The sequence below is a fragment of the Rhea pennata genome, chromosome 11 (assembly GCF_028389875.1).
Source record: "Rhea pennata isolate bPtePen1 chromosome 11, bPtePen1.pri, whole genome shotgun sequence".
NCBI classification, from domain to species: domain Eukaryota; kingdom Metazoa; phylum Chordata; class Aves; order Rheiformes; family Rheidae; genus Rhea; species Rhea pennata.
The window spans coordinates 23,817,925-23,834,429 of NC_084673.1; the positions used below are offsets into that span (position 1 = coordinate 23,817,925).

At 48.8% G+C, this 16,505-nt stretch overlaps 1 protein-coding gene across 1 annotated transcript; it reads right to left on the bottom strand.

Annotated features, from left to right (window-relative positions):
- Window positions 1-1,842: 1,842 nt before the first annotated feature.
- ZDHHC9 (zinc finger DHHC-type palmitoyltransferase 9) lies at window positions 1,843-16,201 on the bottom strand. Its single transcript, XM_062584414.1, has 10 exons — window positions 16,129-16,201; window positions 15,551-15,819; window positions 6,727-6,887; window positions 5,964-6,122; window positions 4,846-4,983; window positions 4,650-4,698; window positions 4,250-4,352; window positions 3,846-3,949; window positions 3,167-3,332; window positions 1,843-2,401 (listed from the first exon to the last, which is right to left on the bottom strand). Exons 2-10 carry the CDS (start codon window positions 15,715-15,717, stop codon window positions 2,297-2,299), a joined length of 1,152 nt encoding a protein of 383 aa, XP_062440398.1. The 5' UTR covers window positions 15,718-15,819; window positions 16,129-16,201; the 3' UTR covers window positions 1,843-2,296.
- Window positions 16,202-16,505: the final 304 nt, after the last annotated feature.

The window sequence follows — 16,505 nt, forward strand, 5'->3', positions numbered from 1 at the left end:
CCGTTTTTCAAACCAATTAAGTTTCCTTCATTGTTTCAAAAAAAAAATCCCAAAATAAAACAAAACAAAAAAAACCCCCAACCCTCCCTCCCCCCCACCAAACTTCCTTCACAGAGAACCTGAACAGAGCAGACAGGAACTACAGGTGCAGGCAGCATCTGCGACTGCCCCAGCAGGCAGCACTCAACACATTGCATTAGAAAATAGATTAGTAAAACCAAAAAATACACTTTTTCGCAACAAGTTTGAGATTTGGTCAATAGCGTGTCAGGGCAGATGTGAGAGGCGGAGGGGGGCTCCCACCCCAGAGCCCAGCACGGAGGCACACACACCATGACAGGGCACAGCACCCCACAGCACACAGCAAGAGCTGGTGCTATCCCCAGGACCCCAAACCCAGCTTGTGCTTTGCCAGAAGGGACAGGACGGTCCGACCATTCAGTTGAAGGACGACAATCGCTGCAAAGTGGAGCAGTTCTGGCCCCGCTCAAGGTGGGACAGCAGCAGTTCCTTCCCAGTTTAAAAGCCTGGAGGGAACAGCTCAGGCCAGAAGCAGGGCCAAGCCAGGTAGGAATTAACTGGCCAATCCCAGGGCAGCAGCTCTGCTCTCTCACCAAAGAGCCTACAGAGCTCCTGTAGGCAGGACAGGGAGAGACGGCATTACCAGTCACCACATTAACACCATTTTACCCACTGCTCAGCAAGGCACAGGTCAACTCTGCAGGGAGCTAGGAAAAAAGACTGAGGAACATAGGATTCCAGAGGGACCATGCTCCTCCTCCTCTTTCCATACAGTGGGTGAAGGATAGTGATTTAAAGTGTGAGGCCAGGGAGGGAGGAAGAACTCCTTTGAAGTCTCCTAGGATGGAGACAGAAGCATCGCAGAGAAACAAGCAGGACTGCTCTGACAGGGCCCTCCTGCAACAACTGCTGTTTGTCACCCACTTTCTTCATGTCTGCAGGGACGCAGAAGCACTGGCACCACAAGGCAGGGAATGGAGAATGCCAGCACAAAAAAAAATGGTCTTTCTTCCACCTCTAACCATTGTGGGGAAGAGCTTTGCTTCTCAGACACAAAGTCATCCCAGCCCAGCCACCAGAGGCATCAATAGGCCCAAGACTGGGAACAGTTCAATGGAAGGGGACCCCTGCCACATGGGAGAGGTTTCCTACCATTGCTTGGCCCCAGCAACTCCCTTCTCTTCTGGGAAGGTGCAGATGGCTGACATCAAACAGCTAGTCCCATAAGAATTGGCAAGACCTAGAGAGGATTCAGGACCCTGAAAGCTAGTCAAGGATGGCTGAAAAACGGGTGGAGAGAGGAGGAGAGGTAGGAATCAGGGTTGAGATTCTACAGAGGTGATTGGTGATGGTAAAGGGTGATTGGTATGCCACAACCTTGCAGGAAAGGGGGAGGGAGCACCTGTGTTTGGAGTGTGTGTCTGGCAACAAGTTCTGTCCTGGCCCTGGTGAGAGAACCAGGGCATTGGCAGACCCTCTCCTTCTGCTCAACATAGCCCTCACACAACCGTCCTGTGACAGGCATGGGGTGGAGTCAAGCAGTAGGAAGGTAAGCTGCCCCCCTGCTTACCCTGAGCCCCCAATTACACATAAGCCCCAGAGAAGAGCTGGGAGTGAGGGCCCACGCCATGACTGCTCTCACACCTGTTAAGTCACATTAAAAGAGGGAGTATGGGAAGGAAGCTACTTTAAAAAGTGTTGTCAGCAGAACACCTTCCCAGTCGTTTTGGCCCCTTTTGGCACCAAAATGTCTCCTGACAACCCCTGCCACGTTAACCAATAAAACAATGCCACAAATTAGAGGAAGGAGGGAGGAGGGAAGAGAGGACATTACTGCTGTAATTGCTTTCCCCTTTCCATCAGGATTCCTCAGCAGCAGGGAGCAGGCCAACCCTGCTGTCACTTCCAAGCTGCTCGGCCACGTCATCTGGTCAGAGTTGGGGCCAGACGGAGCGACAGACCAGGCCACCGAGCTGGCTTTTAGCACTGAGGACAACCTGCAGAGCAAGAGGTCCTGCCTCGACTTGCAGGCAGACCAGCTTCAGTGGTGGTGAGCGCCCCTTAATGATCAACACGGGCTACTCGCACTTCTTATCCTTTGACACCATGCAGGCCCAGTGCCAGCCAGCACTGCCTGCGAATCAAGGTGAATAAAGACTAAAGCAAAATGGCCATGAGGAATCGCCTGCCTGCCATCCAGCCCATCTCCTCCTCTCCTCAATCACTTCCAGCTTTGATTAGACAAAACAAGAAAGTTCTCCCGTTCAAACAGAGGCTAGTGCTCTGCTTGCCCAGTGTCCTGGGATGGGATTGGGAGCTCCCCAGCCGGCGGTTGCTTCTCCTCTGGCATCTCAGTATTGCTCAGGGGTGGCACAGGGACCTGGAGAGAAAAGAGTAAAAACTCAGATGAGTATGCCCCAAGACAGGGCATCTGTTTCTCCACACAGACACATGGCCCAGCTGCACTGCAGCCACTACCTCCAGCCTCAGTGGGCTGAGGTCCAAACTATGCAGAGGGAAAGAACAGGGGTTGAGCAAACAAGCAAAACATCAGCTTCATAAAGATGTGAAAGATGGGCAGCTATAGGACTGTTCCAGCCAGCTGCCTGGACTGTTTCCCCCACAGGAACAGACTGCTCCTGCTCAAGCAGGGGAAGACCTAGTCCCTTCTCAACACGTTCACAGAGTAATTTAGGAGAAAAGGGCCCTCTGAAAGGCTCTTATCCAACCACATCCTCAAAGAAGAGCTGCTTTCAAAGTTAGAGAAGGCTGCTCAAGACCAAATCTCCAATGGAGATTCCCCAATCTGTCAAGGTCTGTCCCAGTAGGGCTCCTTTGGCTTCCACTCAGTGCCAAAATAAGACACCTGCAGTTTCCCATCCCTCCCCAACTCCTTTGGTCTTCGCCTCCAAGGGCACCAGCTCATTCCTTAGAGGTCAACCTCGGGATAGGAACTAAGAGGAGCTCAAGCACCCTCCCAGTCAGTTCCAGAGGGATGCTTGTTTCCAGGGCCAGACCACAAGTCTTTGCCAGCAGCATCTCAGCAAATCCCCAAATGTCACTTTGCTCCTGTTATGTCATGATCTCAGCTTTCTCTTCAAGTAAGCCTGTCCCAGTCACACCCTATGCAGAGGAAATCACTCACAGCACTCGGATGAGGAAGGCTGCCATCATTCTGCTGAGCACTGCTCTCTTCTGGCTGCCCACATGGGCCCTGAGCAACAGTGGACTCCTGAGCACCAGGCCGCTGTGTGCACATCTCCTGAGCCGTGCTTTCCTCTTGCTGCAAAATGCCCCGTCTATCTAAGACACTGCAAGAACAGTATCACAGTCAGACCAGTGCCTCACCCAAAGCCAACTTCTCCTCCTAGTAGGACAAGTGCTGGCAGAAGACAAGTGTTAAGAGAAGCGGTTCTCCCACCCAGGACAGGCTGTGCACAGCCTAATCTTGGTTCTGTAGCATCAAGGTTTCTCCTGTGAAAATCAAGTACCCCAGGGAGCAGCCCTGTTTGGAGACCATGTGCACCACCAAAAAGAGCCACCCAGGAGCAGTCTCTTCTCCCTACTCTACCCCAAGGAAGCAAAGTAGCTGCTCTAACTGCTTCCCAAGCACATGGGGTTGGGGAACACATTACAAGCTTGAGTCACTGGAGACATACAAGGAAGGCAACATAAGATCTTCCTCCCTAGATGAGCTGGCTGTGTCTCAACCAGCCTCTAGATGCCCTCAACACAGAGCTGGCAAAAGGGAGCCAGGTATTTTACCCAAACTTCCTCTGAGTCCTGCTCTGGAGGAAGAGCAAGCCTGCCCTTTCAGAGCTTACCTGGGGGGTAGAGGCCCACACAGAACCTCACAACAGTTCTTCACAATGTTGCCATGGCTGTAGGGATTCTGCACACGGTTCTTCCCAGTCCATGACCCCTTAATCTGCAATGTACAGGGCACAAGCTCAGAGCTGCAGAACAAACCACCCCTATCACCAGGTGAGTTCAAGAGCCCTTGTGCCTTGCTCACACACAAGCAAAGGAGGGCAGGGCTGCTTGCCTTAGCAAAATCTGCCCTGCAGGGGCAGGGACAACAATGCTGCTTCTCTAAGCCACTGCTCCATTGAGAGCCACCCCCTGCCCCAGCACGAACAGAACATTTCAGCAGGCTGGACAAAGCTGTGACACATGGAGGAACTGAAGAGAAACAGAGACTGCTCAGAGGAACAGAAAGACTACTTACATCTTCATTGGTTGTCTGGTTCAGTGCCACCAGGAAGGTGTGGAACCCAGTTAACCCCACCACTGACCACAGTGTGAAGAAACAGATGAGCACCTCCAGGACAGTGAGAACACAGTTAAGGTCTGGGAACAGCCTGGGATGACACCAACTCCCACTCCAGCTGTGCCCCTGCACCCAAGCACACTAGCCTCCTTCTCTTGTCCTTTGCCTAGTCATTACTTTCTGCTCTACCCACTCCCCAATAGCCAAAAAGCTGTTCCTTGCTTTGTAAACAAAGGAGAAAATGCCCTGAGAGACTCCTTCGGGAAACCTGGGCATAAAGTCTCCAGTTCCTCCGTAACACAGCTCACACTTCCCCAGGCTTTGGAAAAGCCAACTCTCCTGTGCTGTGGAAGGATATGTCCCTGGGGTTTCCTTCAATGTGTTCAGGAACCCAATCTTCAGAGATTCTGATGAAACAAAAGAAAGAGGCATTTAGTCTCTGGGACATCATGCTGAGTCCAGTTCCCTCTCCCATTCCATCACCTTCTGGGTCTGCAACATCCTCCCTCACCCTTAACCAGCCCAGACAGCTACCTCTCTGCAGCCAGACTCACTCAGTGCCACATAGACTATGTTGAAGGTGAAGATGTAGATGGTGAGGAGTGAGAGCGAGAGGATGAAGAGGTAGAAATAGCGGTAGTTCCTCTTCCCCACGCAGTTGCCCACCCAGGGACAGTGATGATCGAAGCGCTCTGTGAAAGCAAAAATGAGATCAGTGCTGCTCTGATGTGGTCTTGCCTACAAACACCTATTCCTGCACCCAAGACTCAAAAATTTACAAGGCTAAGCAGGACTCCCTCAGACATCAAGTACAGCCCTCTGCCAGCTGAGAACACCCTACTAGAAGTAAAAGGGGAGGCCAGGTAAGAGACCGCAAAACTATTTTACTGATGAGTGAGTTTACACCTTACAATAAAATCTAAGGAATCGGCCGCATGCACATCTTCTCTCAGAGACCTGAGGTAAGACTTCAGCTCAAGCAGCATACAGGTTAGATGAAAGTCTAGGGTTTCAGAAGTTCTTACCTAACCCATGTGCTGTTCTACTCCTCTAGAATAATTAGAGGAGGGCTCAGTGAGCTGCATAAGCACTCAAAGGGATGGTAACCTGCACAGGAAGACAGGGATCAAAAAATAATAGGATTTCTTCCTCAAGAAGGGATGTTGAATATGAACTAATTAGGATATGCAAAAGAGAACTTCTGCTATGCAGCAGGAGAAACAAAAAAGAAGCACTCTGTGAAACAGCAAAATCACCAAGTGATCGGTTCCAAGCTGAAACAAGGAGCTGTTTTCAAACAACATGCAACTCTCCAGCAAAACCTTCTAGCCCAGTAAGGCCAGAAATTCAGTAAAGTTCAGAAATGGATTGTTCATTTATATAAATAAGTTAGACTTATATTAGACTAAATATTGTCAAAGCAGTACTGGCAAAGATGAACCATCTGGCTTGAAGTTCTGTGCAAATCTCTAGCTCCTTGAGCTTAAGATGAAGCAGTTTGTCCTCATCTGTCCATGCAACACTGTCCCATGCTTCCCCCTATTGCTGCTGGAAGTGGGCACAGCAGAGACTAGGTATGGAGAGAGACCGGGTCCAGATCTTCATCCATTCTGTTTCAGACGCTCTCATGTAACACACACATGATGGAGCAGGCATGGCCTCTTCTACTCACCCACACAGTTGTCGCAGATGCTGCAGTGAGAGGCACGGGGTGGACGGAAGATCTTACACGTGTAACAATACTTCAGCTTCACTATCTGGTTGTTGATCTGGAAGTTTTTAATCCGTGGGGGTGGGCGCTGACCCTGTGGCACAGTCCCATTGGTGGCCTCTAAGAGCAAAAACCAAGCAGGTATCAGACTTGCTGTTATAACAGAACAGGCCTAGGAAAAAAAAAAAAAAAAAAAAAAAAAAAAAAAAACTTTCCTCCCTGCTTACTCTACTAGCAGAATCAAAACCTGCTGTGTCTAGAGCCAGCAGCTGCAGCTCTCCTTGCACAGCTCCCAGCCAATCTGGGAGATCGGAGCCAGGCAAAGAGATGCCAGAACTTTGCCAAGTGACAAGGAGAAAAATCATTACTGAGACACGCATCCAAACTTCCTCTTCACCTGAAAGATCAAGTGACTCACAACAAGTTTCCTGCACCCCTTCCCAACAGCAAACTGGTGTGTTTGTCTGTACATAGCTGCAAGAGAAAAAGCATAGTTTGTGAGAAGGCCACAGTTTGGAGAAGGGAAGCAGGTACACTATACCATTCTTCTGAGACTCAGACAAGCAGAAATAGCCAGCAGGTGGCAAGATTTGAGGCAATTCCCAGTTGCAGAGGGCCAGCAGGGAAGAAAGGCTCTGCACCGAATCCAGCCCATATGTATGCCAGAAACACGCACGCTAGTCCAGCTATCATCAGTTCAACTGACTACAGCCTCAGCACTCACCAATCTCCATTTCGATGAAGGCTGCTTCATCAGGCAGGGCTCTTGGGATCACCCCAGGATCACTGAAGCTTGTTCGCAGGAGCGTGGCCATGGCAAATAGGAAGAGAATTGCTGCAAACACAGGGATGGCTGGAGATAGTTGAACTGCCAGGTACCGACACCTGCAGGGAAATGCCAGGAGGTGATGAATCAGACCAAAGCAAGGCCCATATGAGACCAGGGCCTAAAAACCTGGCAAGACACCCGAGTCCAGACCTTTCTGCATACTCATTATAGCTAGAGAAATGTTCAGCAGTTCCTTCTGACTCAAGCCACCACAGAATACCATCTCTGGGGCAGCTGTAACAGCCAGCTATGATCAGAAGTACTGTTTTTAACCATCTAGAATACAGTACATATCTCAGTATTTAATGTTGTTTCCAGTTCCATTCTATTCAGAATGATGAGTGACAAACAAATATGCAACCTGCGAGCTCAAAGGCTGGGCTCACAGTAGCTCACTTAGAGGACCCACATTGCAGCTAGCAGCCAAGAAACAGATCAAACAGCAGAAGTGTCCACCACTCGAGCCAAAAGGCATGGAACAGCATAGAAGTGGAAACCTCTGTTTCCTAAAAAGACAGCTTCTGCTATCACATGAACTCCAAGGATTAACTACATCCTGTACTTCTCACAGATGTGCACCTTAACTCAGAAGTGCAATGTTCTCGCACAACACAACATCTGGCCTCTTCTACTCTTCTGAGACAAGGGATCTGAAAGCTCCAAATAAAGCAAAAAGCATCTTTCCAAGCTTGCTCCAAGATAACATCGGTTTAAGAAAGGAAAAGCAAGAACCAGGAAACAGATGAGTAAAGGCCTTAATCACATACATGTGTAATATCTACCTAGACCCTCCAAGGCTCATCCTTATCTCGTACTGCCCTCTCTAGAAGGGTAATCTCCACAAACATCATGAGGAGCCAGTCTTCAACCAGAAAACCTGCGCTAGAATCAGGGCATTTACTTAGTCACAGCAGCACAAGACACCAGCACAGACAAGGCTTTTCCAGCAGAAAGCATGGCGCGAGCAAGTTAACTTGGCTCAACAACACTAACAGTACAAGGCCTGTTTGCTTTTAAATATGGAGAGGCCTAAAAAGAAATCTATGTTGCTAATCCCCTTGATTGAGACAGTGCAAAGAGAGCAAGGAGAGTAATCTTACTATGTCTCACGTCACTTCTAGACTCCTCCTCCCAACAAGTGCACCTTTAAAGGCACTGCAAGATAGGCCATACAGAAGGCCCATACAAAAGTCATGCTTTAGAGTGGCACTGGGCTGAATAAACAGATTTTTAATCTGGTTCCCTCAGAAAACAGTTTACATTGGGAAAAGTTCAACCCAAAAACCTAACATTCGTATGAAATTTCATCTTTCCTTGCAAGCCTTGTATCTTCAGCTTCCTGCCACTGAAGTTGGATACGTAGATGTCAGAGCAATACCTGACCTCGCAGAGGTGGATCCAATCCAGATTCCTGTTCCCATTCACCAGCATCCAATTGCTCTCCAAGAAAGTTTAAGGCTATTTTGATAAATGGCTTGGAATTCTCTTCTCCAGTGAATTTGTCATCCTCATCAAGGGGATTTTCATGCCATTTGGAGCATTATTCAATTTTGGATAGTCTTCTTACTCATAGCTTCCCTGAATGCTATGAGGTTTTTAGCTCCAACAGGCTCTTTTGCAGCAAAAAAAAATCTGCAAACTCATCATTCACTGCAGGAAGGCTCATCAGATTTTAATTTGCTGTTGCTTGATTTCAGTGACTGTCCACTTTATGCAGTGAGGTTCAGAAACCAAACACACACACTCTGAGCCAAGAGCTACACTACTGTATATTCTAACCACAGCTGCAAGAAGTGTCTACAGCGCTGCACAGAGCCTGTCCTCCAAACCAGTATGGTTAATTTTAGACACTACAAACTCTGTGATTACTTAAAACAACACAACCTTTAAAGTTGTCCACATGCAAAGCGCTCATGACATTTGAAAAGCTACACTGAGCAGTCAAAGGGCTGCACTTACTGTCTTAACACAGCCGAAGATTACTTTGGCTTCCCTGGGCAAGGACAAAGTTTAGAAAGTGAGCTGCACGTCCGTCACCAATTAAACAGTAACTCGGATCCACTGTTGGGAAGGAATATAGGACATATTATGAGCTTAAAGAATGGATGCATGCTGTTAAAACGGTGTTAAACTCAAGCTGAAATTGTGCCAGAGCTTTTAGTCTCTAATATATAACAATATCTTCATAAGTTTAAGTGTACCGTGCAAAAAGAGATTTATTACCTGCAAGCACATGATTTGTGCTGGATGTACTCTCCCAGGCACGGACCTGGAAGCTGTACACAACAGTACTCAGGAATAAGCAGGATTAGTCCTTGCAGCAACCTGTGTGTTCCCTGCTCAGTCTCCTTACAAGCACAGTCATGGGATGTTACTCAAGCACTGCTGACCATTTCCTATGCATCTTGGTAAGAAAACCTGCCCTCGGGGGATGCAGCAAGTCCTACTGCCACTGTGGTACTGCGGGAGCAGCCTCAAGATTAATGTTACCACATTGCAAAGTAGAATGGGAAGAAGGCCGCAATTACAAGAGATGGTAGATCTGCACACTACCTCCACAGCAGGAAAAACAGTCTGTATTTAAGCCCTTTCCTTTTGCTCCCAGTGTGACACAAGCACAGGACAGATTAGGCCCCTGATGCAGAAGGAAAGAGTAGCCAACGCAGACAGATTGCAAGTCCATCCAGAGTTGGGTAAGTGGGAGAACAGGGACAAAACCTCAGAAGACAATAGCGCTGTCATCCTATCTGATGGTGAAGGGATATCTAGAAACCCGTAGCCTGCAGTATTAACGTTAATCAGCTCCTCGAACAGCCATTCAGTGAAGTGCATGGGATCTCTCTTCAGCTGAGCCGTTATTCTCCTGTCATTGTCTCTCCGGTACAGAGCAAACATCCAGGCGCTCTGCTGGATACTCGAACTCCGTAACTCAAATGCACCCTGGCACAGCAGGGGCCGAGCAGATGCTTTCTGCTTTCTCAGGTGACAGTGCTAATAGCATTTCTGTATCACCCTGCCCTAATACAATCTGGAGACAAGGTCAAAGATTTTTAGAGCTAGACAAACCACCCGCAACACTGAAACTGTTGGAGCTGCATCCTGAGACTCAACGCTTAGCCCACCACGTGCCTCCCCACCCTTCCTTGTACTAGAAACAAGCACTGGCATGTCAGAGCCAGTTTTTAAAAAGGTATCTTTCAGTAAATATGCCCACTGCATCTTCCACAGCAAAGCAAGCCAAGCGCCTTTCTGAACGGCTAAGCAACAGATCACGCCACCATGCAAGGTTTTGACGCGGCACTTACTAGCCCAGAGAGTATTCATTCTAAGCCTAGTCGACAGCATGATTAGGCTCAGCAATTCATTTACATTAGTAAGTAACAGGCATTTTAAAGGTCTTTTGTTTGGGAAAACTAAGAATCAACAGAGACCTACTGTTGTGATGTAACGATACATGCTCCCCAGCCCCCACCCATCAAAACATGTACATTCTTGAGCGTCTTGTCATCTAATATTGGATAACGTGCCATTATTGCAACATATCACAGAAGGGGTAGTTTGAGAGAGGCTCACACAAAGAAATCATTAGCACAGGGAAAAAAAAAGATTGGAGGGGAAAAAAGAAAAAGCAGCGAGCAGCAACAGATGGGAAGATGCTACAAGTTTATGGTGCAATGATTGATTATTTTGAGAACACTTCAGAAGGTTCATTGCAATCAGCACATTAAGCAAAGATCCAGAGGAAGGGAAAAAACAAACATGCCAGTCCCGATGACAGTGGACTTAAGCCACGTTCATCAGGCAACACATCTCACAGTCAGGTCCCTGAGGGGTTTAGTGCAAGCTCTGTGCTACGATTCACTTAAATCTCATTTGCAAATCATCTATTTACCTTCTTAAACTAATGTGCAACCAAACTGTGTATTTGTCATGAATGATAACAAAGCAAAGCAGTATCTTTACAAAGCGTTCGACTCATTAGAAAGAAACTGCAGAGCACTTAGAGTCATCTGCATCTCCCAGACTTGGGAAGATTTCCAGCAGCTAATGTATTTACTGTAAGCATGGAAACCAGTCTTCTAAAAATCTAGGCAACTGGTTCACTATAAGGCTACATTTTTGGGGTCACTTATGAAGCAGTATTCAGGCAGAACATGAGTTGTCTAGAGAAGCTGTCTGCATCTATCAATAGCAATGCAGAAAATGCTTGCTAGAGACTCAATTCAAGTGCAGTTTCACTGCTAGCTCACTCCAGGCATTCCCAACCTAACCAATACAGCAACAGATTTTATATGGAAGACAAAGCTACATGGAAGTTATTGCTCTTTTCCCAGCTATACTCAAATCTCTGCACAAACAAGGAGACAGAACTCTGAGATCTGTGTGGGAAATGGTGCTGTTACAGCAGATGTGCACACTACAGGATTGGTTCTATCAATGCGGTTCTCCTGGCTGAAGTCCTTAAAGACACGTGCACCCGGCAATGAAGAACACTCTCCAGTTCTTGTTTCAGATGGGCAAGCTGACAATAAAAAGATGAAGAAACTTGGGCACTTACAGGGACAGGCTGACGAGAAAAGGAAGCAAAGATTTTCTTTTGAAAAGGATGCCACATACCAGACAAATGGTAGACAATTCAAAAAAAAAAATTAGGAACAGTTACTCTCACAAAGAGAAGTCCATTCCCGCAAGCCAAATGAACTGAACTCTGCATGCAGAGTTCACCTCTATCAAAGAAAGTAAAAATACTGAAAAGCAATTATTAATTTATGTACAAGTTTTGACAACATTTGACACAAACCTAATCAAGTACATATTATCAATGCAAAGCCTTGGAGGTCTGGGTTCTGGAAAAGGGGGAAGGGAGCAGAAAACTAAGACACACAAAATGTCAATAAGTACTTCAACTCACCAGAAAACAAAGTAATTTTAATCTCTAATAGCTAAGACGGTAAAAAGAATATAGAGATAAGCACACTTGGTTATTGGAAAAGCAAACAGTAGCATTTCAGGAGCCTGGTATTGGAAGCTCTACCTTGCCTGTAACATTTACAAATGTTGAGTATTTAATTTATATTGAAAAGCTCAAGACAAAAATAGAAATCCATTTCTTTAGATTCTGGAGAGCTAAAAGCCCTTGACGTAAGGTGAACCAGTACTGCCACACCAGTAAACTGCAAAGATGAAGTCTCCAGAAGTCAAAGAGCCAATCACCCTAATTGCAAAACCTACCTCACAAGTGTTTTACTTCTATTTTTCTTTATGCTGAGATACTAGAAGCATAGTTAGATAACTAAGTGTCCTCATATAAAAACATACATATCCCAGTAAATGTCCAAAAATAAAATTATGTTTAATATCCTGTTTGCATTATGCAACACATCATGGTCTTAGAGCAGATCTGATTAAATATAGGTCTCAGATACTGCAGGGACCATTTTCTGCCTTTACACAGTGGAAGGTGCTTTCTGCTGAGGCAGTGGTAAAAGAGATGCCCTTGGACAGAGGACTCCAGTCATTGCAGATCACTCCCTCAGAAGCTGGCACAACTACATTGCCCTCTGCTTTATCTAAAGGGAGGAGCTGGAACTTCAGGTACATTACTGATAACTGCAATCAATCGTCCAGGTCTTGTTCCTTCCCAGATGAAAACATGAATGCGATTCCAGGTCATAGCTATAAGGGCTAGAGAATAAAAACGTAAAAAATCCCACATGCAGGGCTGAGTTGGCTTCAGACCACTTCACTGGAGATGCAGCAGATCAGCCAATGGCACTGAATCTACTTGAAAAAAAAATACCACCAGCAGCAGCCAAAAGAGAGACATTGTCATTTCACGGCTGGGGAGGACTCTTTCAGCAAGGAATGCTGCTTATCTCATGACGTACAACGCCAGTCACCACCGGTTCTACAGCAACAATGTTTGTAATCAGAGCCAAACCAGAGCAGCCTGGAAGACAAGCATCAAACCAGCACTGGCTCAGATTGTGTAACAAGACATTTTCTGACTCCAGGCATCCCCAACTCTTTTTAGACAAGGTGTGACTGCGCAAGTGATTCAGCTGAACGAAACAAGCATTCAAAACACTGGCATCCCTGCAGTTAGCGTACAAGAGTTAAAAAGACTCCTCCACCCACCTCATTCTGTCTTTCCAAAGCCAGATTCTAACAACCGGAATCCTTCCTCTGTGGAACTAACTTTAAGGAGGAAACTGAATTTCCATGTAAACACCAAAGCATCTGCCAAAAGTAGAAAAGAAAGGATAAAACACTTGGCAAAAGATTAAAAAAAAAAAAAAAAAAGACAACACTGAGACTGTTCTGCAAACCACTCCAATGCACACTGAAGACATAAAAGGTAAATGGGGCTCTCAAGAAGTCATATTGATTGACCTCTCAGTTTGGACGGTGGAATAGAGACGTTTTGGCATGATTACGGTTGGAAAGGTAACACTTCATTCTTACCCCTGCCACAGAGTTCCAAATTCAAAAATTCCAAACAATTTCAAAACAAAACCATCTCTTTCAAACAGAAAATATTGTCATTTTGCTTCAAAGGCATCAAAACGAGCATATCAGATTTTTCCAAAAACTTTCCCATTCTTCCCAGTCAAAACCATTCAGCAAAGTCAAATTCACAAATGATTCTGCTCCCAGCAGAACTTCACTTTGGCAGACAGCCCTCACAAAAGCAACCCTCCAGCTCTACTCAGAAGGCAAGTCCTGGATGTCTCCCTGAGAGCAAAAACACGAGCAATCACTTCAAAGGCCTCTGCCTCTCACGGCAGAGGCAAGAGGTCTATCTCTAAGAATTTTCCAGTCACATACCTGCTACACTTGCAGCCAAACTAATCCATCACACTGCCAGCTCTACCAACACAGCCTAGGACAGAAAATGCAAGCGTGGTTCGCTCTACCTCACACATAGCCACAACAGGGCCTGTGAAGGGCAGATGGTAAGAGTAAACAAGGCAGAGTTGCTTTACCCTTCTGCTGAGGACAAGCTCCACAGAGAAAAAGAACAACTATTCCTTGCAAAAAATGTTTCTGGTGCGGTTACACTTATTAATTCTTCCTGCAAGGCAGGAAGTCTTAGCCCCCATTTTTCAGATGGGGAGGGGAAACAGTGGTAACATTTCTCATCTATGAACTCTGACTGAATCAGGGATCACTTTGGCTTTTAAAACACAAGAAATCGAAATACTTGTATCACAGTTGTATGACACCTGTCTCCAAAGCCACACAGTAACTAAGCAGAAAAACCAGTCTTGTACCTGACCAAGGTCTGATGTTAGTCATTTCCTCACTTCTGCATGGATGTGGCAAGTCTCTACAGACTGTTCCAGAAAGACCTTTCCAAGGCTGTCAACAGTACCCTCTAACAGAAGGAGCTAGGGAGGGCAATGCTGAACCAGAGGAAGTCAAGACAAGTTCCCTGGTCTGGGGAAGATGTCTAGGAGGCTGGCATCAGGGCAGACCAGCGCAGAGATAGTCCTGTTTTTCCAAATGCTTTATATATCTGAAGGAATAACCAAGGCTTACCTAGCAAGCAGTTTCTTCTTTGTTTGTACTGCCTAGATTGCTTTCCTGGCTTAAAGATGCATGCACAGCCTTTGCGTTACTCAACACCATTTAGGAACATCACCTCCCCAAGAAGGGCATAAACACGCTGACAGAGGCAGAGGAAGGAAAGTTTCATGACTGCTTAAACTGATCCAAGCTCATCCTCATGCTTAAAGGGGCAGCCTTGCCCCCTCCCTATACCTCACCCCAGTGTTACTACTATTAGCCAAAGACATGCTAATTTTCATTTATTTTTCAGTAGGATTGGTTTACAGCCAGATCAGTTACCCAACACAGCTCACTTAAGAGGCAGGCTCACATGGCTGGGCATGGAAGAGTCAGAGGGGAGGGGGGAGGTCCTACACTTTCAGCAGCAGCAAAGACTCTGGCTGCAGCTCCCCAGGTTGCAGAGCTCATCCAAAAGTAGGACAGATCCTCTCCAAACTTGAGGGCTTAAGCTCAAGAGAGGGTCAACTGTAACTCAGCTCTCTGCTACAGCTAGTTATCAACCAGCTGTAGGTTAAGTTGGATCAGAGTTAAGCCCCCGACACAAGGGAGCTCATTGCTTTTTTGTTGTGTTAATTCTTCAGCTGAGTTACCTTCCGGATCTGACTGACCTGACAGTTACACGCACCCTGTTGCCAGGGCAAGCAAACAGGCAGGAATGCAGGCCATGCCCCAGCAGACCAGGCTTACATTGACCTAAGTTGTAGCAGTGATGCGCTAGCATCCCTTCCAAGCACAGACAAGGAGCGTTCATCTCAATTGCTGCCACCTCCAGCTATGCTCAACACACAGTGCTGCAAGCCCTGATTCCCAGAGCGTGACAAGCTGACACAGAAACACAACCCGCAGCAATGAAGAACCAGGGCCACGCTGTGGGCCAAGAAGCCTCAGGAGCCAGCAAGGGGGGAAAGCTCCAGAAAGGCCAACCCTCTCCCAAAACCTCAAGCTTCAATCCATTAACCATCAAGAAATGGAACCCACCACAGAGAGTCAGGGCACACCAAATTCCCCCCCTCCATGCAATCCTCCATTACTGCACCAGGTAAACCACAAACCCAGACCAAAGCCCCTTCCTTGGCCTTGGGCTACATCTGGCTACTCAGGCCTGGTAACTCCTTCCCAAGCAGGGCTGGGGCCACAGTGAACTCACTCAAAGGCAAAGAAGAGGGCGCAGGTGCCGAGGATGAGGAAGAGCGTCAGGTAGAAGATGCCCTTCTGGCGGGCCATCATGATGCGGCCATCGCAGCAGAAGGTGTTCCTGCCCGGCAGCTTCTCCCATTTCCGAACCACCTTCTTCCTCGCCACCATCACCGACATGGCTGGGCCGTCACAGGGGCCGCGGCAGCTGCCACACGTCCAGGCGCTGCTCCTCCACCGTCTGCGCCCCCGGCATCCTCGGGGGCGCAGCTCGGCACGCCGCTGCGGGGGAGGGAAGGAGCGAGCAGGTCAGCAGCAGCGGCGGCGCCGCGGACCGGCCGCACGGCCGCCGCCGCCGTGAAAAGCCCCACCGAGCCCCGGGAGAGGGGCTTCGCCGCGGAAACGCCGCCGCCGCCGCCGGGGCGGGGGCGCAGGGGCGCGGCCACAGCGGGCCCCAAAGTCGAGACAGCCGGGGCCGCGGCGGGAACGGGGCGGGGCAGACCCCGCCCCACGGCCGCCCCGGGGTGCGGCGGCCGGGTGGACGGGCCGGGGCGGGGGTGGGAAGGGGGGGCGGGGCGGGCCACCGCTCACCCGTCAGCCGGTGCCGGCGGTGCCCGGGCGGGCCGCTCACTCCCTCAGAGCGCCGGGAGGGGCCGCCACGCCCCGCGCCGCCGACGGGGGCAGTGCCGCGGCCAGCTATTGGCCTCGTCCCGCTCGAGGCTCCGCCCCGCCCCGCCGCTCCGCGCCTTCCCGTTGGCCGCGCCCCAAGTCACTCCGCGGCGCCCCCAACCTGCCCGCCCCGGCACGGACAAGGGGAGGCCGGCGCGGGGGGCGGGGCCGCCCCGTGCCGGCACGTGGCCGGGGGCGAGGCCTGCTCCGCCGCGGGGCGGGGCGGGGCCTCCCGCCGCAGCCGGGGCCGCACGGGGCGGGGCCGGCGGGGGCCGGAGCGGGGCGGCGGCGGGCCGAGG

Excerpts from the sequence above, each read along its gene's own strand:
- ZDHHC9 (XM_062584414.1), bottom strand. The coding sequence starts at position 15,717 with ATGTCGGTGATGGTGGCGAGGAAGAAGGTGGTTCGGAAATGGGAGAAG. Across the intron at positions 4,984-5,963 it reads CATCTGCGACAACTGTGTGG|AGCGCTTCGATCATCACTGT; the intron begins GTGAGTAGAAGA and ends TTGCTTTCACAG. Across the intron at positions 2,402-3,166 it reads GCCTTCCTCATCCGAGTGCT|GTCCCTGTGCCACCCCTGAG; the intron begins GTGAGTGATTTC and ends TTTTCTCTCCAG.